This window comes from Papio anubis, chromosome 1, assembly GCF_008728515.1.
Source record: "Papio anubis isolate 15944 chromosome 1, Panubis1.0, whole genome shotgun sequence".
Classification (NCBI taxonomy): domain Eukaryota; kingdom Metazoa; phylum Chordata; class Mammalia; order Primates; family Cercopithecidae; genus Papio; species Papio anubis.
In genome coordinates, this window is record NC_044976.1 from 198,946,443 (window position 1) to 198,969,767 (window position 23,325).

General features: G+C 46.0%; 1 protein-coding gene across 3 annotated transcripts in view; it reads right to left on the reverse strand.

Annotated features, from left to right (window-relative positions):
- The window catches only part of ABCB10 (ATP binding cassette subfamily B member 10), a 43,526-nt gene extending 20,422 nt beyond the window's left edge, over positions 1 to 23,104 (reverse strand). For all 3 annotated transcript variants that reach the window (XM_021931223.2, XM_003893790.5, XM_021931225.2), the window contains exons 1-6: positions 22,352 to 23,104; positions 13,423 to 13,623; positions 11,686 to 11,888; positions 5,883 to 6,017; positions 3,960 to 4,106; positions 2,809 to 2,944 (exon numbers count right to left, since the gene is read on the reverse strand). In XM_021931223.2, the coding sequence (XP_021786915.2) occupies positions 2,809 to 2,944; positions 3,960 to 4,106; positions 5,883 to 6,017; positions 11,686 to 11,888; positions 13,423 to 13,623; positions 22,352 to 22,868 (1,339 nt within the window). In that variant the 5' untranslated portion in view covers positions 22,869 to 23,104. The remainder of the gene's footprint in view (positions 1 to 2,808; positions 2,945 to 3,959; positions 4,107 to 5,882; positions 6,018 to 11,685; positions 11,889 to 13,422; positions 13,624 to 22,351) is intronic.
- Positions 23,105 to 23,325: the final 221 nt, after the last annotated feature.

The following is a 23,325-nucleotide window of genomic DNA, read 5'->3' on the forward strand; positions in this document are numbered from 1 at the left end:
AAGCCCCTGTCTCAGGAAAAAAAAAAAAAAAAAAAAAAAAGGAATGACGTACTGATACGTGCTACAATGTAGATGAACTTTGAAAATATTATGCTAAGTGTAAGAAGCCAGGCACAAAAGGACATATATTGTATGATTCCTTTTATATGAACTATCTACAATAAGTAAATACATAAAGACAGAAAGCAAACTGTGGTTGCCAGGAGCTGGCAGGAGGAAGTAATGTAGATAGATTGCTTAATGAGTATTGGTTTTCTTTTCAGTGATGAAACTGTTTGAGAGCTAGATGGAGGTAGTGGTTGCACAGCATTGTGAATGTACTAAACACCACTGAATTGTAAACTTGAAAATGGTGGCCGGGCGCGGTGGCTCAAGCCTGTAATCCCAGCACTTTGGGAGGCCGAGACGGGCGGATCACGAGGTCAGGAGATCGAGACCATCCTGGCTAACACGGCAGGAAACCCCCGCCTCTACTAAAAAATACAAAACTAGCCGGGCGAGGTGTGGCTGGCGCCTCAGCCCCAGCTACTCGGGAGGCTGAGGCAGGAGAGAATGCAGCGTGGAACTGAGGCGGAGCTTGCAGTGAGCTGAGATCCGGGCCACTGCACTCCAGCCTGGCGCGAGAGCCGCAGACTCCGCCCCCAAAAAAAAAGAAAATGGTTAGGTTTTGCTTTTCTTCATACAGTACTTCTGACTTCATTTTAGAAGAGAATGTACTCAGAATCACTGGGGTTTTTACCCCTAGTATGCCCTTCTAAGCCGAAATCAAAATAAAAATTCTTATTTAATAAATAAAATAGAATTTCTTGCTTTGTAGATTTATTATAGAATCACTTTGGATAGTGATTCTATAAAAGTATAAAATTACTTTAAAAACATAAAAGCACGGCTGGGTGCGGTGGCTCACACCTGTAATCCCAGTACTTTGGGAGTCTGAGGCGGGCGGATTGCCGGAGTTCAGGAGTTCGAGACCAGCCTGGGCAACACGGTGAAACCCCGTCTCTACTAAAAAATCCAAAAAATTAGCCAGGTGTGGCGGCATGTGCCTGTAGTCCCAGCTACTCAGAAGGCTGAGGCAGGACAATTGCTTGAATCCAGGAGGCAGAGGTTGCAGTGAGCCGAGATCATGCCACTGCACTCCGGCCTGGGTGACAGAGCGAGACTCTGTCTCTAAATAAACAAACAAACAAGCACTTAAAATCCAATTTAAGTTGTTGGGCATTGGTGGTTCAGTGGTAGAATTCTCACCTGCTAATTCAAGTTGCTGGATTAAATTCCTACCACCTTAGGCATCTATGTTACAAATGTGGAAGAACTGGTGGCAACAGGTGCACACTGACCTACCCATATCTTCTTTCATCCCTCCTCGCATCAGATGGCAGATCCTGAACAAGACAGTTGACCAGAGTTGTGGGCTGGCCTGTGGTTAAGAAAGCCAAATTACCCAATCTCTGCACGCAGACAAAGCCTTAGCAGCACCTCCTATAACCAGTGGTGGTAACCGACTATAGCAATGGATTAAAACTGTGTTTTCCAACCCATTCTGTGCAAGACACAGTTGTGAACTTGCCCCTTGTGAATAGAGAGGGCAATAGAACAACCACAAACAGAAATAACTTCTATCATGCCAAGTGGTACAGAGGAGGGAAGAAGAGGGCCTGAGAAAGATTATGTCAGATGTGGCAGAAAACATTAAGATGAGGAGAGGCACGGGAGGAAATCTGGAATGTGAACAGAAAGGCCAGGGAGAAGGGAAGTGAGGTAGGTAGTCCACCTGAAGGAGGACAGAAGACCTAAGAGAACATGACCATAACAGGGTGTGAAACCTCCAGCCCAGCAGGCTTAATCCAAGAAATGGAGAGGGAAGAGCTGCATACTGTCTGTGGGTCCTCCTGAACCAGTCTACCTTCTCACTTCCCAAACCATCCAGCACCCCAAAACATCTTAATCAGTTTTTATTTAAGACCAGCCAGCAGAACTAAAATGCTTTTTTCAGGGGTCTCTGAAAATATCATTCCAGAAAAAAATCTTCACTTGCCTGCAGATGTCTACGGAAATGCCTCTACCTTCAACAATTAGACAAAAAACCCTGAAAATAAAACCCTCTGGTTGAAGCAACACCATAGGATACCTGATAATATTCCACTAATCAGACCTTAAGCTACTTACCCGACCTTTCCATCTTGAGTTTCAAAGACAAGAAGGGAAACAAAACCTAGGAAATCATTTGTCCCAAGTTGACTGGGGATGCATTCCTGCTTTCCTTCATCCGGGAATGAAAAATAAAAGCTGAACTCTGACAGTCTTAATAAAAGCAAGCAACTCTGTTTCATGCACTTGATCATTTATAAATATTTTTTGATTGCTCATTAGTTTTGAATATGGTTGACTTTGTACAAAAGGAATTTCATTCTCCACTGATTTGCTAATCACGAAACCATCACTAACACAGGACTATGGGTTTCTGTGTCCACACTTGCTCAGCGCCACCCTCCTCCTGCCTGCACCTGTGAGCAAGTGAACAAACGGTCTGAAGACACAGGCTGGGAAATACCACTCCAGAGCGATGCTGAGCTACAAGAGGCCTGCAAAGATCCCCAAATGCCCCAACCAAGGAGGTGTTTGCTCGTCTGCTGCGGGGGGTCACATTCATTTCACTTCTTTAAAAGCCCACCTGGAATAGTAATGTTCTAGGAAATGCTTTTTCAGTCGAAGTTAATTGAAGTAATGTGAAAGTTCAGTTTCTATTTCAGAAATGATGCTCTGATTTTTAATTTGTAACACCCCAAGCCTATTTAAATTCTTTACCTCCAATGCTTATTCCAACCCAGAAAGCATACATTAGGAAGGAAGAGAGTTCACCCACGGTCATGTGGGCACTGCCCATCAGCAGCCCTCCTTTGTACAGGACAGAAAGCACAATCAGGTTTCCGGAGAGCCCAGTCTGTCGAAGGAACAAAACACAGAAGTCAGGTGGGAATCAAGGACCCAGAATGCAAAAAGCGTGAACACAGCCTGTAATGTACCTTTTTCATTCAACTGTCACAGCAAGATTTTTCCAAAATATTAATTTTACCTGAGTTTCAAATTAAAAATGGTTTTGTAATATTGCAATAATGAAGAAAACAATCTAATCACCATGAAAACCTATAAGCTAAGTCTCCAATCAGATCCTGATTTTACCCCATCTACTCAGTTTGCAAAGGATAAAAGTAATACCAAAGGTTCCTTCCCTAACTAGAGGAAACAAATAAATATCTACTACGTGGGTTTATATAATACAATGAGATGTTCTGGGCAAGGACACAAGCCTGAGGAGCTGGCCTCCTGTATCTGTGGCCTGCTTTTACCTTGGTTGCATGTGTGGTTGTCTTAGGCATAGGGGCAGCCTTCTCCGGGCTGCTGCTCCTTATCTGTTAATCATAGCAATGATGGAATTGTCTCTGAAGTTCTTTTCAGTTTACACGTATCTTGAATTTGCCTTCATGGTGATTTTCTATTTCCATGTCCTATTTAAGCGCATTGTGATTGATTTTTTTATACTTCTTTCTTGAAACACATTGAGGTGATTTTGGTTAATCCTCAGACTTTGCTGGCATGAGAATGACCCAGAAGGCCTGTTAAACAGATTGCTGGCCCCAGTTTCCTACCCAGCAGATCTGCGATGGAGCTGAGTCTCGGCGAGGCTGACCAGGGCCCAGGCAAAGCTGATGCCACTGGCCTGCACCGCACAAATAATCAGTGCCCGATTGCACCATGCACTGACTTTTCTCTAAGGACATTTACTTGTTTCTTCCTTTTTCACAAAAATATTTTAAAGAAAGTCATTCTCAGCCTTGAAATTAAGACTAAAATTTTAAAAATTAAAATCATTTTCTACTTATGCTGAACACCACAGAATAAAACTCTCACCATTCTAACATCTGCCACTTTCACTTTTTCCAAAATGATCTACTTACTGCTCCAAAGAAGCCAGCCCGAGCGAATGCCTCTTTCCTTGCTAACTGCATCACATAGTCCACTTTGCTGGCATATTTGTCTCTTTCAGTCATTTCTTTCCCAAAGGCTCGAACAGTTCTTACATTTCCAATACGTTCCTCAGCTAGCTGGGAGAATAATAAATACATTTCAGGAGGAGAAGGGTCATATTTCAAGAGCTTCTAGAAGCAAAAATAAAATGTGGTTCTCATTTCATTTATTTACTTATTAAAAAGAAAAGAAAAGAAATAGTGATAGTAAGAAGTGAGAACTCCCTAAAAGACACTATCAATGGAAAACCACTCTTGATACATGACTAAGTCAAAAAAGAGTGACAGCAGAGTACACAAAGCAATCCTAGTTTCGGGGGGAAAAAACTATACCTAAACATATCATATATATAGACAGAAAAATAGGAGCATATGTAGACGCAGAAATACATTTTTATGCAGAGAAAAACACAGACTCCAAAATGTTAATTCTAAAAGACAGGATTATGCATATTTTTGTTTTCTCTCTATTTTCAAAATTTTCAACAATAAACATGCATGGTTTTTTGTGTGGATTTTTGAGATGGAGTCTCGCCCTGTCACCCAGGCTGGAGTGCAGTGGCTCAATCTCGGCTCACTGCAAGCTCCGCCTCCTGGGCTCACACCATTCTCTTGCCTCAGCGTCCGGAGTAGCTGGGACTACAGGCGCCCGCCACCACACCCGGCTAATTTTTTGTATTTTTAGTAGAGACGGGGTTTCACCATGTTAGCCAGGATGTTCTCGATCTCCTGACCTTGTGATCTACCTGCCTTGGCCTCCCGAAGTACTGGGATTATAGGCGTGAGCCACTGCACCCAGCCCCATGCATGGTTTTTGTACCATGAAAGTATAATGGTTATTTTTAATTTTTCTTTTTTTTTTTGGAACGGAGTTTCACTCTTGTCACCCAGGCTGGAGTGCAATGGCACAATCTTGGCTCACTGCAACCTCTGCCTCCCAGGTTCAAAATTCTCCTTGTCTCAGTCTCCCAAGTAGCTGGGATTATAGGCAGGAACCAGCGCGCCCAGCTAATTTTTGTATTTTTAGTAGAAACAAGGTTTCTCCATGTTGGTCGGGCTGGTCTCAAACTCCTGACCTCAAGCGATCCACCCGACTTGGCCTCCCAAGGTGCTGGGATTATAGGCACGAGCCACTGCACCGGGCCATTTTTAATTTTTGAAAAGATAATGTTGCACAGCTTTGCAAAGCCATGAAACACAGTGTTATCTAGTAACTATTTTCAAAACCTGATTAACTGTTTTGTCCCATAACAAATAGTGATAGTGGCTAGGTATGGTGGTTCACGCCTCTAATCCCAGCACTCCAGGAGGCTGAGGTGGGAGAATCGCTTGAGCCCAGGAATTTGAAACCAGCCTGGGCAACACAGTAAGACCCTGTCTCTACAAAAAATTTTAAAAATTAGTGGGCATGGTGGCATGTGGCTATAGTCCCAGCTACTGAGGAGGCTGAGGTGGGAGGATCACTCGAGCCTGGGAGGTTAAAGCTTCACTTAGCTGTGATTATACCACTGCACTCTAGCCTAGAGTGCATGAAAAAGACTTTTCTCATGTACCCTGTCTCAAAAAAAAAAAAAAAAGAAAGAAAGAAAGAAAGAAAGAAAAGAAATAGTGATAGTAAGAAGTGAGGACTCCACAAAATGTTTAGTTGAGTTGGATCTACTTTGAGATATGGGTAGAAACCTAGTCTAGAAAACAGAGTAGTTTAAGTTTCTGGGATCTTGGGGTAATTTCTAATGAAAGGAAAGGAAGGCACTTTATTGAAAAACCTAAGCACATCCCTTAGGATCTGACGTCTAGGATCCTGGCTGTGACCCCATTCTGCTGGAAACCACGCGGATGACAAGGGGCTTTTACCTGAGTGGCTTGTGCCAGGGAATCCTGGGTGACTTTGGTCAGTTTCCGTAGATATCGTCCATAAATTACAGCAATGATTGACACTGGAGGCACCACGCTCAAAACAAAGGTGGCCAGATTAGGTGAGATAAAAAACTGTCAAAAACAAAAAAAATTGAGAGGTGTTTGTTACATAGGGTGGCAAGACATTCTCATTACCTACGATAGGGGAGTGTGTGTAGGGGTGTGTCTGTGTGTGTGTGAGTGTGTTTAACAGCAGGCTTGAAGGTACTGTCCCCAAGTTGTTCCATCCTGTTTGGGTGGAATTTTTCAGACATCTTTATTCTTCACAAAACCCCATAAATATTCAGCATGCCACACAGAAGAAAGGTGAAAGCAATTGCTGAAGAAAGAATCCTCAGGCCAATACTAAATCAGACCATGCTGTTTAACAACAGAGTGGGAAGAGACAGGATGAGTGTGGCAGAGGCCCGTTCTGCTCCACACTCCAGACCATACCAGGAGTTGTGTATTCAGGTCCGAACCACCTGCAGGCACTGAACAACCAGAGCAATACGTCCCATCAAAATGACCAAGACGGTGAAGTCACCAAAAAAACCTCACACTGGGTAGGGTGTGGTGGCTCACGCCTGTAATCTCAGTACTTTGGGAGGCCAAGGCAGGCGGATCACCTGAGGTTAGGAGTTCGAGACCAGTCTGACCAACATGGTGAAACCCTGTCTCTACTAAAAATACAAAAATTAGCCGGGTGTTGGGGTGCACGCCTGTAATCCCAGGTACTCGGCAGGCTGAGGCAGGAGAATCGCTTGAACCCGGGAGGCAGAGGTTGCAGTGAGCCAAGACTGAGTCACTGCACTCCAGCCTGGATAACAAGAGCAAAACTCTGTCTCAAAACAAAAACAAAAACAAAAACCACACATTGTATGACAAACAGTCAACAGAGGACTTGGAGGACACAACCAACAAGTCGAAGAAGAATTAAAGCTGCTTTCATGGTTCAGTGGACTGAAGTCTGCAGGATGGATCTGGGCTCAACATACCGAGAAGCTTCTAGCAACTGGAATTGCTGAAAGAATAACCTAACTTCTAGAAGTAAGTAACAGAGGGTTTCCCTGTCAACCTTGCAATTTGGTGACTGTACTTTCAATAGTACTAGCATCTCTTTGACAAATTACTAAAATCTACCATATCTCATTTGCACAGAAAATACTATAATCAGTACAAGGCTAAATAATACTAACGAAAAGCTGCAAACTGAAATGTAAGTAGATGGATCAACCAATCATTCACTCATTCATTTACTCATTCAACAAGTTGTTACTGAGTGCCTATGTTACTGAGTGCAAGCACTATTCCAGGCACCTGGGAGATAACCAACCCTCACAGAGTTTTCATGCAAGAAAGAAGAGATAAGACTTAGATAATAGACAAGTATAAGAGAGAGAAAGTATCACTTCAGATGTAACATGACCTTGGAAGACCTCTCCACCAACAGGGAAGAGCCATTGCATAAAGGCCCTGAGGCAGAAAGGAGGTTGGCACCTTCACAGAGGAGCAAGCAGATGTGTACACAAATGTCCCACCCTGAGAAGACAAGTCCATCAGGACACCTGGGGTGAGCCTTGGGGAGCATAATCATATCTCTGATGGTCACTATCAGGACATGAGACCAACAGGACAGGTCTAACACTTCTGGGGCCTGAACACAACTGATGTCAAATGAACCAACCGGACAGGTGTCCTCTGTGTGGGGCAGGCACAGTCCATCAAGATTCTCCTAGAACTGTCCCAGAACCACCCCCTTCCTTCACTGTGGTTCCATACTTAATGAAAAACCTTCTGGCCAGGCGCGGCGGCTCAAGCCTGTAATCCCAGCACTTTGGGAGGCCGAGACAAGCGGATTACGAGGTCAGGAGATCGAGAGCACCCTGGCTAACACGGTGAAACCGCATCTCTACTAAAAAATATAAAAAACTAGCCGGGCGAGGTGGCGGGCGCCTGTAGTCCCAGCTACTCGGGAGGCTGAGGCAGGAGAATGGCCTGAACCCAGGAGGCGGAGCTTGCAGTGAGCTGAGATCCAGACAGACAGACCAAGACTCCGTCTCAAACAAAACAAAACAAAACAAAACAAAACAAATCCAAAAAACCTTCTGATACAGGGCCCTGGCACCATAATGAAGTGTTTTGAATAGCAGAAATGGGCTAGGTATGGGGGCTCACGACTGTAATCCTAGCATTTCGGGAGGCTGAGGTGAGTGGATTGCTTGAGCCCAGGAGTTCAAAACCAGTGGGCTGGACAACATGGTGAGACACTGTCTCTATAGAAAAAAATACAAAAATTAGCCAGGCATGGTGGTGCACGCCTGTAGTTCCAGCTACTTGGGAGGCTGACGTGGGAGGATCGCTAGAGCTCAGGAGGCGGAGGGTGCAGTGAGCCAAGATGACACCACTGCACTATAGCCTAGGCTGTAGTGAGTGAGACCCTGTCTCACACACACACACACAAAATTGGAATAGCAGAAACACAACTTAATAGTAGGAAGGCCCACTATGTAAATTAATAAATTGGCAGTATGGCATACACAGTATCAGGTTCTCATAATTGGACGTCCCCTATGTCAGGTCCATGAGTTTGTGCAGGAGAAACAAAGTCACATTTCTGATCCTCTAGAGCCAAAGATCGGATCCTAGGTGAAGCCACTTCCTGAGGCCCTTTTATAGACTGAATGTTTCCCCCTGAAATTCATGTGTTGAAGCCTTAACCCCCAGCATGGCTGTATTTGGAGATGGGGCCTCTAAGAAAGTAACTAAGGTTAAATGAGGTCCTAAGTGTGGGGCCACAATCCAACAGGATTAGTGTCCTTATAAGAGACACTCTAGAGCACACTCTCTCTCCACTATGTGAGCACATGGCAAGATGGCAGCTGCCTACAAGCCAAGAGAAGAAGCCTCAGAATGAAGCTATTTTGCTAGTACCTTGACCCTGGACTTCCAACCTCCAGAACTGTGAGAAATACATTTCTTTTGTTTCAGTCACCCAATCTGTGGTATTATTATGGCAGCCCAAACAGACCCCTTTGAATTGCTCATCTGATCCTACACTGAATTCCCTTTCCTTGTTACAAAAAGTACCCCAAGTGATTTTTTCCCAGCTTGAACTCTTCCTGATTCCCCAAACTATTCATATTTGGAAAATGGCATGTTAGTGCAGGAAGGGTCCTCTTCCAGAGGTTTGCTTCTCTCTGGAAAATCATGAGTTTTCTTTTTTTTTTTTTTTTTTTTTTTTTGGAGACGGAGTCTTGCTCTGTCGCCCAGGCTGGAGTGCTGTGGCCGGATCTCAGCTCACTGCAAGCTCCGCCTCCCGGGTTCCCGCCATTCTCCTGCCTCAGCCTCCCGAGTAGCTGGGACTACAGGCGCCCGCCACCTCGCCCGGCTAGTTTTTTATATTTTTTAGTAGAGACGGGGTTTCACCGTGTTAGCCAGGATGGTCTCGATCTCCTGACCTCGTGATCCGCCCGTCTCGGCCTCCCAAAGTGCTGGGATTACAGGCTTGAGCCACCGCGCCCGGCCGAAAATCATGAGTTTTCAAAGCTGTTTTTCATTCCGTAAGTCAGATCTAATAGGCAACACACCCTTCCTCTTTGAACTGAGTGCTTCATGGGACACAAAGGACAAAATCCAAGCTTTTCCACTTGCGAGAAAGGATTATTTACAGTTCTTTTTCCACAGGTCTAGAACTGCACTGCCCAAAACGACAGCCTTACATGGCCACTGGAAACTTGAAATGTGGCAGGTATGACTGAGACACTGAAGTTTTAACTGTATTTAGGTTTAATTAAAATTTAAAAGCCTATACTCCATTCAGTTATTGGCAAACTATTAAGTATGTCTGGAAAAACTGAGTATGTCAAACTACTTTTTCAATTGTACATTTTATAAAATCTAAATACAGATCAAGTACTTTCAATGAAAATTTAGCATCCGAATTAAGATGCTCCATAAGTAGAGAATACACACCAGATTTGGAAATGCAGTTGACCTTTGAACAACATAGGTTTGAACTGCATGGGTCAACTTAAACATAGATTTTCTTTCATCTCTGCCATCCTGAGACAGCAAGAACAACTTTTCTTCCTCTTCTCAGTCTACTTAGTGTGAAGACAATGAGAATAAACACTTTTATGATGGGCCGGGCGCGGTGGTTTACGCCTGTAATCCCAGCACTTTGGGAGGCCGAGGCGGGCAGATCACAAGGTCAGGAGTTCAAGACCAGCCTGGCCAACATAGTGAAACCCCATCTCTACTAAAAATACAAAAAAATTAGCGAGGCGTGGTGGCAGGCGCCTATAATCCCAGCTACTCAGGAGGCTGAGGCAGGAGAATCACTTGAATCTGGGAGGCGGAGTTTGCAGTGAGCCAAGATCCCGCCATTGCACTCCAGCCTGGACGACAGCGCGCGACTCTGTCTCAAAAAAAAAAAAAAGAACTTTTATGATGATTCACTTCCACTTAATAAATAATAAGTATATTTTACCTTCCTTATGATTTTCTTAATAACACTTCCTTTTATCTAGCTTACTCTGTTATAAGAACATAGTATATAATACATATAACATACCAAATACATGGTAATTGACTGTATGTTATCAGTAAGGTTTCTGGTCAACAGTAGGCTATTAGTAGTTAAGTTTTTGGGGAGTCAAAAGTTACACTTTGATTTTTGACTGTGTGGGGTTCAGTGTCCCAACCCCTGCACTGTTCAAGCGTCAACTATAATATGAAAGAAATAATATAAAATACCTCATTAATAATTTTGATATTAATTACATGTTGAGATGACAATAATTTGTTTATACTGGCTTAAACAAAACATTAAAATTAATCTCAGCCAGATATGGTGGCTCAAGCCTGTAATCCCAGCACTTTGGGAGGCCGAGGCAGGAGGATCACTTGAGGCCAAGAGTTGGAGACCAGCCTGGGCAACACAAAGAGACCCTGCCTCTACAAAAAATATATATATATATATTTTAAATTAGCCAAGCTTGGTGGTGTGTGCCAGTAGTCCCAGATACTTGGCAGACTGAGGTAGGACAATCACTTGAGTCCAGAAGTTTAAGACTGCAGTGAGCTATGATCTTGCCACTGTACTCCAGCCTGGGTAACAGAGTAACACTCTGTCTCCAAAAACAAAATTAAATTAAAAAAATTAAATTAATCTGATTGGCTTCTTTTTGCTTTTTTTAAATGTGGCTACTGAAACATTAAAATCACACATGTGGCTTGCATTGCCTCTCTACTGACCTGCAGCATTGGGCTAAATAGAAATACTGGTTGAAGAGGTAAGGCAAGCAGACAGGACAGGCACAAGCCACCCAGTTAAGGAAAGGAAAAAAGGCTGTGGGAGTGAAGAGCTCTCCCCTTAAAAGAGCACAGTTCGACTTATACACACAGAGGAATGGAATTTAGTCACTGCCTGGTGCCACCCACAGGGTAGTACCCAGTGCTCCTTCTACCTGATGCTCTTTTCTGTCTTAATACCCTGGGTTCACACATCTCAGAATACCCAGCAGTAACACAAGAGTCCATTTTCCAGATAATCACTCATTCTGGAGAAATGAAGGTACAAGAGGCCATGCAGGTAGAGGCAATCCCCATGTTCCAGCAGCCTCTGCAACAGCACTTTTGGCTCTAGGCACTTACAGAATGATGCGAATTGCTCACCTTGAGCTCATCTCACACTTGAGAGGCCTGGTGCAAGCCAAGCCCTGGCAGGAAGGTACCAAGGGGAACCAGGCCAACATACCATCATGCTGATGCCTACAGAAGCCTGGGCCCCGGCCCTGAGCCCATCTGAGAGGTTTTCAGTCACTGAGCGCCCCAGGAGTTCAGTGTCTGATGAGAGGCGGTTAATCAATTCTCCTGTGCGAGTCTTGTCAAAGAAAGCAACCTCCTGCCTCAGGATGGAGGAGAATAACGAAGTTCTCAGCCTATTCACAATGCGCTGACCTGCAAAAGCAAACACGAACAGACTCACCAGGGGTAAAGACATCCATTACCATTATGGGGCAGCCACCTACTGTGCAGCGGCTTGGCCTGAAGTTGTAACCCTTCTGAGCAATGCAGCCTCTGGGCGTGTCTGCTGCACTGTATCCCACGGGGAGAAAGAGCCTTTCCCAAACCAGGCACGTTAACTGTCATGCACTACCAACACTACTTTTCTCTTATTAACTACAGACTGTGGGGGCTAGTGAGAGGATACAGGAATAAAATAAATATAACACGACACAGAGGCTTTTTTTATTTCTACTTTTTTTTTTTTTTAAGAGACTGGGTCTTGCTCTATCACCCAGGCTTGAATGCAGTGGCACGATCATAGTCCACTATAGCCTCAACCTTGTGGCTCAAGCCATCCTCCCACCTCAGCCTCCTGGGTAGCTGAAACTACAGATGTCTGCCACTACACCCAGCTAACTTATTTTTAGTACAGACGGAGTCTTGCTACGTGGCTCAGGCTGGTCTCAAACTCATGGGCTCAAGCAATCCTCCTGCCTCAGCCTCCCAAAGTGCTAGGATTACAGGCGTGAACCATCACACGTGGCCGAGAGTTTTTTAAGGTATTATTTACAAAGAAGTTTTATTACATTAACTTCCAAAAGCTCATTTTGTTCCTCCCTGGAAACCTTTTCCTGTATTGAACCTTTAAATGGCAAAAACGGTTAATCATCCACAGAGTTAAATGGAGAGCAACCGACTTCCAGTTGGTGTCCCGGGCTCTCTCACTATTGTGGCAGTGACCTGCCTGTACCAAGGAGATCTCTTCACAGAAATACTAACAAAGTTATCATCCCAGATGCTACTCAAGGAGAAACACAAGCATGGGGCATGTAAATGGGTTTCTGAAGCCTTCAGGAAGCCTCAGAAGTCCAGCTTCATGGCCAGGGGTCTCATTTTCTTTTTTTCTTTTTCTTTTTTTTTTGAGATGGAGTCTCGCTCTGTCCCCCAGGCTGGAGGACCCCCAGCAGTGGTGTGATCTGGGCTCACTGCAACCTCAGCCTCCTGGGTTCAAGTGAGTCTCCTGCCTCAGTCTCCTGAAGTAGCTGAGATTATAGGCACACGCCACCACACCTGGCTAATTTTTGTATGTTTAGTAGAGACGGGGTTTCACCATGTTGGCTAGCTGGGTCTCAAACTCCTGACCTCATGATCCACCTGCCTCGGCCTCCCAAAGTGCTGGGATTACAGGCATGAGCCACCGTGCCCAGCCTGAGGGGCATATTTCCAAACCTGCCATAAGACCGACATGATTGCCCTTACAGCTCAACTTCAACTGGAAAAGAAGAGTTGAGAACAGTGCTTGATCTAAAATAATCTGTACCTCCAACATCTGGGCAGTCATTGGGCTCTATCCCCACTTAACAGGATGCCAGCAAGACAGGAAGAGAATGGAGCCTGGAGCACATGAGATTCGAGCCCGAACAAACCCACAGGACTCTACATCTTCTTCAGGATGACTCACATCCCTGAGAGGAGAGACTGTTACCTGAAGTTTGCATGAGGTAGACACGAATGGCATTGGCGGCAGCACCACACAGAAACACACCACTGAGCCCAAGGCAGAGGCGGGTCAGGTTGTCGCTGTAGTCCACAGTGGGGTTGGTATAGATGACATCGATGATCTTCCCCAGGAAGAAAGGGGCAGACATGGAGATAACACTGGATATCGTGAGAAATCCAACCGCAGCTAGAAAACACAAGCACTCTCAATGCTCAGGGTGCTTCAGCAAAGGGGCTGTTGCTGGGGTGCTGAGCCCAGGAGGCTTCCTTGCCAAATAAGCTGTTTTCAGAGTATGCGTTGATCTCAGTCTCTAGCAGTTTCCTCCCTTTTGCTCCTCGACCCCTGACTCAAGGGAAGAACCAAATGGTTCCAGGTGAGAACAAGCAGGTTGACTAAGGAAGTGAGTGATCATATCTGAACCAGAGAAGATGACTTCTTAGTCTGATCAACTCTTCCTCACCAAGAAAAACTGGGAGCCAACTACGGAACCCGTTCTGGCCAGCCCCTCCCTCCCTGTCTCTTGATTTTGGTGTTCATCTCAGATCATATTTTTCCTCCATTCATGCTATACATGCTATACTCCTCAGCATCTAACTGTACTGTAACTTGAAGATCAAGCTGTCTTGTTAAAGCCCTTGATTACATCTAGTATCTCAAAACCCTCTTGTCTACGGCCATACACTCCGAACGCACCCAATCTTGTCTGACCTCAGAAGCTGCGCAGGGTGGGACCTCATTAGTACTTCGATGGGAAACTGCCTGGGAATACAAGACGCTGTAGGCCTTAAGCAAACAAACAACCCATTCTAGATAACTTTTGGAAAACAGTTTCACGGATCATTACAAAGAAGCAAATGTCAATAAAACGTGATATATTGCTTCTTAATATTGTATTATTGCTTTGGGAAATATCAACATGATATGAAAATAAATAAGAACAGAATTGTTCATGCACCTAAAAAAAAGGCAAACAAGATACAGTCTTATCAGAAGAGAAATATTGGCTTGGCACAGTGGCTCACGCCTGTAATCCCAGCACTTTGGGAGGCTGAGGTGGGTGGGTCACTTCAGGTCAGGAGTTCAAGATTACCCTTGCCAACATGGTGAAACCCTGTCTCTACTAAAAAAAAAATACAAAAAATTAGCCAGGTGTGGTGGTGCGCATCTGTAGTCCTAGCTACTTGGGAGGCTGAGGCAGGAGAATCGCTTGAACCTGGGAGGTGGAGGTTGAAGTGAGCCAAGATCGTGCTGCTACACTCCAGCCTGGATGACAGAGCAAGACTCTGTCTCAAAAAATAAAAAAATAAAAAACAGAAAAGAAAACCCAATTAGTAACAACACATATCACAGATAACTGCATTCATAATAAGAGAAATGAATTTTTTTAAAAGATAGTGACGGGGATCTCACTATGTTGCCCAGGCTGGTATCAAACTCCTGGCCTCAAGCAGTCCTCCCATCTCAGACTTGCAAAGTGCTGGGATTGCGGGCATGAGCCACTGCACCTAGCCAAAAGTATTATTTTTATATAACCTTAATAAAGAGTCCAGAACAAACTCAGTGCCAACTGGACATTTAGTCGACAGAGTTCTAGGAAAAACATAGGTCTTTTTAAGTGGGGAACATTTCGAACAATTGCTCTTGCCTCTCCTTAAGGTCTTGATTCTAAAGTCCCCTCCCCAAAAAGGCCTGCTCTGACAGCCTCACTTAAAATACAGACACCCTACACTGCCCACCTCACTCCCTCTCCATTTGTGTTCTCGAAGCTCCTACCTTTCAGCATTCTAAATGTTTCATCTGTTTATTTAGTTTCTCTCCCCATTAGGACAGAAAAGATTTTGGCCTGGTTTGTCACCGACTGCCTACATTGACAGGCACATAGGAAAATCTCAATCACTATCTGTTGAATGAACAAACAAATAAATTGAACTTTGGCAATAGAGCAATAACATCTATCAGATCAAAATTCTTCAATAACCTAAGCAGAAATGTGAGCTCTGGCAGCTCATAAAGTCCATATGCCTGGCTTAAAAACCCATAATCACAATCTAACTGAATAATAGGACGCTGGGCAAGGGCCACTTCATTTTGACATAAAGCCCAGGGCCTTGTTTCAAAGCACCATGCTTCTTACAACAGTGCCCAAGGGGGCCTGAAGGCCCAAAGGACAGGGAGAGTGTCTAACTTGAGGTTCCGAATACCTCAAGCCTCGATGAACTGGCAGCTCCAGGAGTCATCCTGGCAAATTCGGGATTCAGCAGAAAATTCTTTTTGTCCTTCATCAGTAGCCAATTTCTATTCTTTCGCCTCAGAGAGTAACTCCGAAAGCACAGTGTGCATGACCTGCTATATAAAGGTCCACTTCTTCCCTCCTCCTCTAGTTTTCTAAATCAGTTATGATTCTACACTAAGAATCTACATGACATGAATGAAGTGCCCCCTGATTATGATTCTGAGTCTTGTTCTCACATAGTAATGATGCTGATTACAAAGAGAAAGTAATTTAACTGAATCCAAATTAATTTCAGGATATCCCTCCACACTTTTACTTTTTAATAATCATTTAAAAATTATCAGCTTGTTTTGTTGACATTTGCTTCTTTGTCCAACTTGAATAAGAAAAGTAAAACAAGATATTTTTCAGCTTTTAGTTAAGTGCATTCTTGTTAACCAAGATCTGACTACATATCACTGTCTTCTGATATTAATGCATACTTTAGACTTGCTCCATAAACATCATTTCAGATTCCACCATAAGCCCTGGACACAACTGAGCATACTGCAATTCTGAAATTCTCCCACACCTTTTCTCCATAGTTAAGTCTCTTGCTTGCCCCTACCTTTGCCTGATGTGGCCCCAGCAACTTCTCCCATTATCTATTTCTTGAGAGATACCTTCAAGTATCTTTCTGTTACCTCATTCTACTGAATGGCGGCAAAGATGGAAACAAATATCCTTCAAAAGAATGGGGAAGGACAATCTGAAATGCAGATTGCTGGACAACAGGGCTGGATAGAAGGACAAAGGTTGGGGGTGGTTGGAGGAGGCTGTACACCGTGCCTACCACCTGCCACTGCCGAACACGGCACCCATCTGGTGGTATCAGGCAGGTACAGCAATCCCCACTGTCATTCAAGGACTCAAAGGCAGCACTTCAGAGCCCTCGCCATTATCTGAAGGATCTGGCATTCAACATCTTATCCTCCCTTTCACCCTCATCTTATCCTCGTTTTTCAGAGAGGAATCTCGAACACAGAGAGAGGGAGCCTATGCAAGGTCTCCCAGTTTACACAATGCAGAACCACATTCTGCGACAAAGCCTGTCCTTGGTATCTTCCCATGTCCCAAGCAGAGGAAGCAGCACAGGCCTCACCTGGGAGTCAGGGAAGGGAGCAGAAAGCCTGGCAGGATGGAGCAGGGGCAGAGATCTCATGGGTGCACAGGAAGGAGAACTGAGAAATGAAACGAAGGCTCTAGATTATAGAACAGAAGGATTTTTTGGCAAGGTCGGCCTAAAAAGGCTTTACACTGGGAAATGATACAGTCAGATTTGCTTTTTCTTTTTGAGATAGAGTTTCACTCTTGTTGCCCAGTGCAATGGCATGATCTCAACTCACTGCAACCTCCGCCTCCCAGGTTCAAGTGATTCTCCTGCCTCAGCCTCCCGAGTAGCTGGGATTACAGGCATGCGCCACCACGCCTGGCTAATTTTGTATTTTTAGTAGAGACAGGGTTTCTCCATGTTGGTCAGGCTGGTCTTGAACTCCCGACCTCAGGTGATCTGCCTTCTCAGCCTCCCAAAGTGCTGGGATTACAGGCGTGAGCCACCGTGCCCGGCCAGATTTGCATTTTTAAATGATCCACTCCGGCTACAGAGAGAAAGGAGTCGCCATGAGAGCGGTGTTCTAGAGCCCTAGGTGAGAAGCAAACTTAGGGTGAAGTAGGTTGGGGACAGAGGGATAAAGGGCAGAGAAAAGGACTGGAGAAATTTTTAAGAATTAGGACATGATGACTGGTTGGATGTGAGCATTTTTCCTCTCTGAAAAATGAGGATAAGATGAGGGTTAAAGGGAGGATTTAGGATGATGAAGGCCTAACCGAGGAGGGCCGTTCCCAGGTTGAGTGGTCAGGATTGGGTTGGAACCCTGACCAACTCAACCTCAGAACCAGCCCTCCTAGGTTAGGCGTTCATTATCTTAAATCCTCCTTTTAAGCTCTGCCATCTAGCTGTTTGACCTTGCTTAAGTCACTCCATCTCTCTGTGCCGTTTCCTCATCTGAAAAACGGCAATAAAAGCAATCCCTCCCTAATAGAATTACGAGTCAACTAGACACATATGCAAAGCATCTGGTACAATGCCCAGGGCTGAGTATGCAAGACATATTAACTATTATCTTAACTACTATTGTTATCATTATAAGAATGAGCTGTGTCTCTGGCCAAGGCCAAGAGGTTCACACTGCAGTCTCTCTCACTGAGCCTAGAGACAGAAGAGGAAAGATGCTTTGTGGAGAAACGTAACTTTGGTTTTTAGACATGTTGGGTTTGCTGGAGTCTGGGACACATTTCCACAGATGCAGGTGGGTGTGATGGAGAACACAGGAGTCAAGGGTGTGGGCGAGATGGAGGCTGAGCGAAGGGACTCAGCATTAGCGCTGGGTAGAGAATAAGTGAGGACATGAGGGGCTAACAGATGAGAAGGGAATAGAGGAAGAAGCCAGAGACTCCAGGTTCTGGAAATCTGGAGAAGAAAGATCCGAGCCCCCATGTGTCTGGTGCGAGATCAGACCGTCTCTGTCCATGCTATTAGCATGCTCTAGAGTTAGGGGGTACCCCAAAGACAAAATTAAAAAAAACAGTTAGGGGTACCTGCCCCATGACCCACAGCGGGGCTCGCCGTGGACTCTAACAGACAAATGATGGGAGCCACCTAGGTAATTTAAAATTCTCTAGCTGCCACATTATAAAAAGGAAGATGTAAAATTAATTTTAATGACATTTTACTTGACCCAATATATCCAAAATATTATCCACACATGATCAACATAAAAAATTGGTAAGGTATTTTACATTTTTTCTCTCTGGAATCTGGTGTGACAGCACAGCTACAGAAGGCTCAGTTTCTCTGAAACAATGTATTTACATAGCACACACACATCCCTGGCTTTCGGGGGCAGTTCCGATTTCAAAGGTTCATCCTCCCCAGCCCCCACAGGGCACTGTCCCTGTGGGATCTCCATCCTCACTGGGCTTCAGGAAGTAGCTACTCTGGCCTCCTTGCCCACCATACCCACTGCTTTTGTCACTATATTCACTGTGGTCACTCATGGTCCATCTTCATAAAAGGTAACTACAAACTCAGCAAAAGCTGTCAGCAGGCTTCAGGTTCTCAGAGCAGTCCTGCCCTCAAACCACACACCCTTATCAGTAACTGCAGTGAGAGGAGCCCTCCGGAGTCCTCCAAACAGGCACCAACTGAACACGCCCCAGTGGAGGGGATAGACGTGTACAGTCCAGTTTAACGAGAAGCCTGCCTGGGAGGTCTGGGGAAGGCATGCTGCCCCACCCCCGAAGTCCCCCACACAAAGAACCTCCAGGAGGCAGCTTTGCCCTAATCTCACAGTACTGTAGGGGCCCACATTTGCTCCTAAAACCCTGCCCCTAACTCATTCAGGTCAGAGTCTCCTCTATCTGCCAGGCACAGCCAGAGGGTTCTGATGAAGTGTCGCTTATCCCATCAGTCCATACCCTGCTCCTCCTCAAGCACCTGCATCTTTTAAGATTTCTTCTGGCCAGAGTGATAAGATGGAGAATTATCAGTGAAAAGGGACCTTACATCTGTATGAAGATAGCTGCGAATCCCTCCCCAAAGGGGCGGCTTAGGCCTGCCTTAGGAGAGGAATGGAACACAGTAATGCTAAAGCTGCTTTCGGCACACGTCTGTACATAGTTCATGGTAGACTGCGTTTTTAAAGTTTCTGATACAAACTACTTACCAAAGTCTTCTGTTCACAAAATTTAGGAGGCATACTCAGCAAAATGCTGAGACAGATGGAGGTATTATAATTAAAATATAAAGCTGTGTTTTTGAAAAAAGATTTTTGTATTTGTTTTTCCAAAAATTAACAAATTAACATTGGAATTCCTTTTCAGCTCAGCTTTTTTAGTGTTTTGATTAGAAAATACACACACACAATTGCTCTTTACCTCCAGCATTTCAAAGAGATGTGCCAACACCTCAAGCTGCTCTTAGAATTATACATTTTTTTTTAAAATTACAAATTAACAATGACCCCTACTTCCTCTTAATCCTAACTGGCTTTAATATATAATGACTTCTCAGGAAATCATACATCTAAATAAGGGCTTTTTATCAGATATCCTCATAACATACAATATGTATTTATCTGTTTGAAAGCAAAAAAAAAGGCCGGGCGCGGTGGTTCAAGCCTGTAATCCCAGCACTTTGGGAGGCCGAGACGGGCGGATCACGAGGTCAGGAGATCGAGACCATCCTGGCTAACACAGTGAAAACCCGTCTCTACTAAAAAATACAAAAAATTAACCGGGCGAGGTGGCAGGTGCCTGTAGTCCCAGATACTCGGGAGGCTGAGGCAGGAGAATGGCGTAAACCCGGGAGGCGGAGCTTGCAGGCGGGAGCTGAGATCTGACCACTGCACTCTGCACTCCAGCCTGGGCAACAGAGTGAGACTCCATCTCAAAAAAAAAAAAAAGAAAGCAAAATAATAATAATAATAATAATGGGGCAACCCTAGGCTTGTTTCTTCAAATTATATATTCATAATTTCTCAATGTGGTGGAACAAAATATATCCTGTTCTTAAAACAGAAAGAAGGCTGGGTGTGGTGGCTCACACCTGTAATCCCAGAACCTTTGGGAGGCCAAGGCGGGCAGATCACCTGAGGTCGGGAGTTCGAGACCACCCTGACCAACACGGAGAAACTGTCTCTAAAAACACAAAATTAGCCGGGTATGGTGGCATATGCCTGTAATCCCAGCTACTTGGGAGGCTGAGGCAGGAGAATTGCTTGAACCTGGGAGGCAGAGGTTGCAGTCAGACAAGATCATGCCATGGCACTCCAGCCTGGGCAACAAGAGCAAAACTCCAGCTCAAAAAAAAAAAAAAAAAAGGTACAAGCTGGGTGTGGTGGCACATGCCTGTAGTCCCAACTACTCAGGAGGTAGAGGCGGGGCTGCTTGAGCTGAGGAGTTCGACGCAAGTCTCAGCAACACAGTGAGACCCCTATCCCAAAAAAACAAAAGGAAGAAAGAAAAAAGGAGGCACAGTCTTGCCTTGTTTAAGGCTGTCACCAAAACATACTAGTATGACAGGATATCGGGGGACAGAGTAAGGGCTCACAGGAGCAATGGTCATAGGATAAGCAGGACTGGGCACGTGTAGGCACTACCAAAGCCTGACATCTAAACACCATTCCTGACATCTAGTATTTCACAAACAAAACAGAACTGGATTCCCTTACACTTACTTTGAGTCACATACAGAAGTGGTGGGTGCACCCTATGATGCTTAGGGTTTCTAAAGGCCTCACTCTGTGCCTGGTGGTATGGTCATTTATTCCTTCACTGAAGGCGCTCTGAGTGCTTGCTCTGTGCTGTGCACATGCTAAGAACTGGAGGCAGAAAGATGAATCAGACAGTCCCTGTCTCAAGCAGCTCAAAGTCCAGTGAGAGCTCCTAGTCTCCAATGTTTTTAAAAAGAGAGAGAAAAAGAAAGATTTTTACATCAAAATCTACACTCAACCAACTGAACAATGAAATAATTCTCTTTATACCCGAGCGATACCAAGAGTCCCCCTAAGCTTTCATAGTAACTGGCAGATGAAAAGTCGCCACCCTAACTGCTCTCTTCCACTGTGCAAACCTACTCTAAATCCCAAATCACTACTCAGGAGGGTCCTTTCTAAAGCAATGGATTTGCAGCGAAGAATGCTTTTCTGGTGTTGTACCTGACAACCTCACAGGCCCCTTTCCACAGCCCACAGGTGCAGGTTGACCTCTACACATATGAATAGTTCATAGATGCTTTTCTCCCCACTAAACCAGAAGTCCCAGCAGAAGCGGGAACCATGTTTCCTTGTGCATGCCACTATAACCCCAGGGCCCAGTTCAGAATGAGGGCTCAACAAATGTTTATAGAAGGAATGAAAATTTAGAGAAATCAAAAAGTTTAGATCTTACAAGGCCCTTGCATCTAAACACTCCTCCAATTAATGGTTAAAAAATGAGGAGCTATAGAAAACTGTACTATTTAAATTTTGTTTCTAAAAACATTCATTTTGGCTTCTTTAAAAAAAGTTACTCAATTACTGAACAGATAACAGGTTGGTGTGGACTGCTGAACACAGTGCTATAACTTCCTGCTTACCACTTAGCACAAGAGACGAGTGTGAAAGTTCTGCTTTCCGTTGTGAAAGCATTGGTGACTGCTTGACAGACTCGCTTAAAGCAAATAATTTTTTTTTTGGTTAAAACAAAAAGTATAAATGCCTAATAACAAAATAGGCATATTTTTGGCTACAATTTTTTTTTCCAAGGAAAAACCTCCAGCTCATTTTGCTGCCTAAGCCAAAACAGATGCTCCCACTAAGTTGGTGACGGAACAGACCCAAAGATTCCAATAAGGACATATACAATGTGTGTCAACAAGAAAAAAAGTGTAAAATCTGCAAACGAGTCCCCAGCTAAGGTGAAATCTTGACAACGCTACTCCGAGGAGAGCTATCCCCTCCCTCCTCCGGGGTTAGGAGTGGCCCAGGAGAGGCGGCAGTGACAGGCGCTCTGCGGCCCGGCCGTGTCCCTCTCGGCGCCCCGGGATCCTGCGCGTGGAGAAGGAGCGGCCCGGCGGAGGGAAGTGGTCGGGGAGGGCCCTACCTGCCAGCCTCCGGCGCTCAGGGTACGCCAGCCCCAGGAGCTTCCGGGCTTCCGGGAGTTCAGGTGACCCGGGGCGCAGCCGCCCGTTGTCCCCAGGAGGCGCCGCTTGCCCGCGCCGCCAGGCCTCGTCCCCTGCCCAGGCAGCGGCTGCCGGACCGCCCGGGAACCCGGCGCGCGGGAGCCGAGGAGCGCCCAGCCCAGCAAAAGCCCCGCACGTGCAGCTGCCAGGGGCCCGAGCCCACAGCCCCATGAGCCGCGCGAGGCCCAGGCCGCCCCCCGAGTAGCCCGGACCCCCGCCCCGGCAGCCGCTCCTCCAGCGGCGCGCGGCTCCAAAGCCCCGGAGCAGCGCCGGCCCCGCGCCCCATAGCCGTGTGGGCCTCAGGCCAGTGAACGGCGATAGGGATCCAGGGGCGCGGATGGCCGGGGCCCACACGCAGGCTACCGGCAGGAGCCGACCTGGCTCGGCTGCGCCCGGTGGCGCGAGCAGCCGCAGCGGCCAGGCAGGGGGGCCGCGCATGGCGCTGCGTGCGACCCGTACGCCTCAGCCCACGGGCCAGGCGCGCGCAGAGCCCGAGGACCCTCCCGGACCGGCCCCGAGCAAAGGGCGTGGACGCAGTGGCGCCCGCCCCTCCCTGCTGGCTGTCACTCGCCTTATCGTGCCTGCATCCCTGGGCTGCGCCCGCCCCCGCCCCATCCTCGTCCGCGCTGTGCTGCGCCCCTCCGCCCCACCCCGAGGACTGCAGCTACCCGGACCATGCAAGCCACCCTTCCAAGCGCCCCCAACCCGCTCGGGTGCCCTCCCTGCAGCGCCCCCAACTGTCCGCTGGCGGAGTAGCGCCGGGCGCGCCGACTGGGACGAGGCCCGGGAAGCCCAGGAGCACGGCTGCGCCTGCGTACTGGGCGCAGGGAATTTTTTTCGCGCTTCGCCGTCCCCTCTGGTCTGAACTCGGGAGCCGCACGAGCTCTTTCTCACG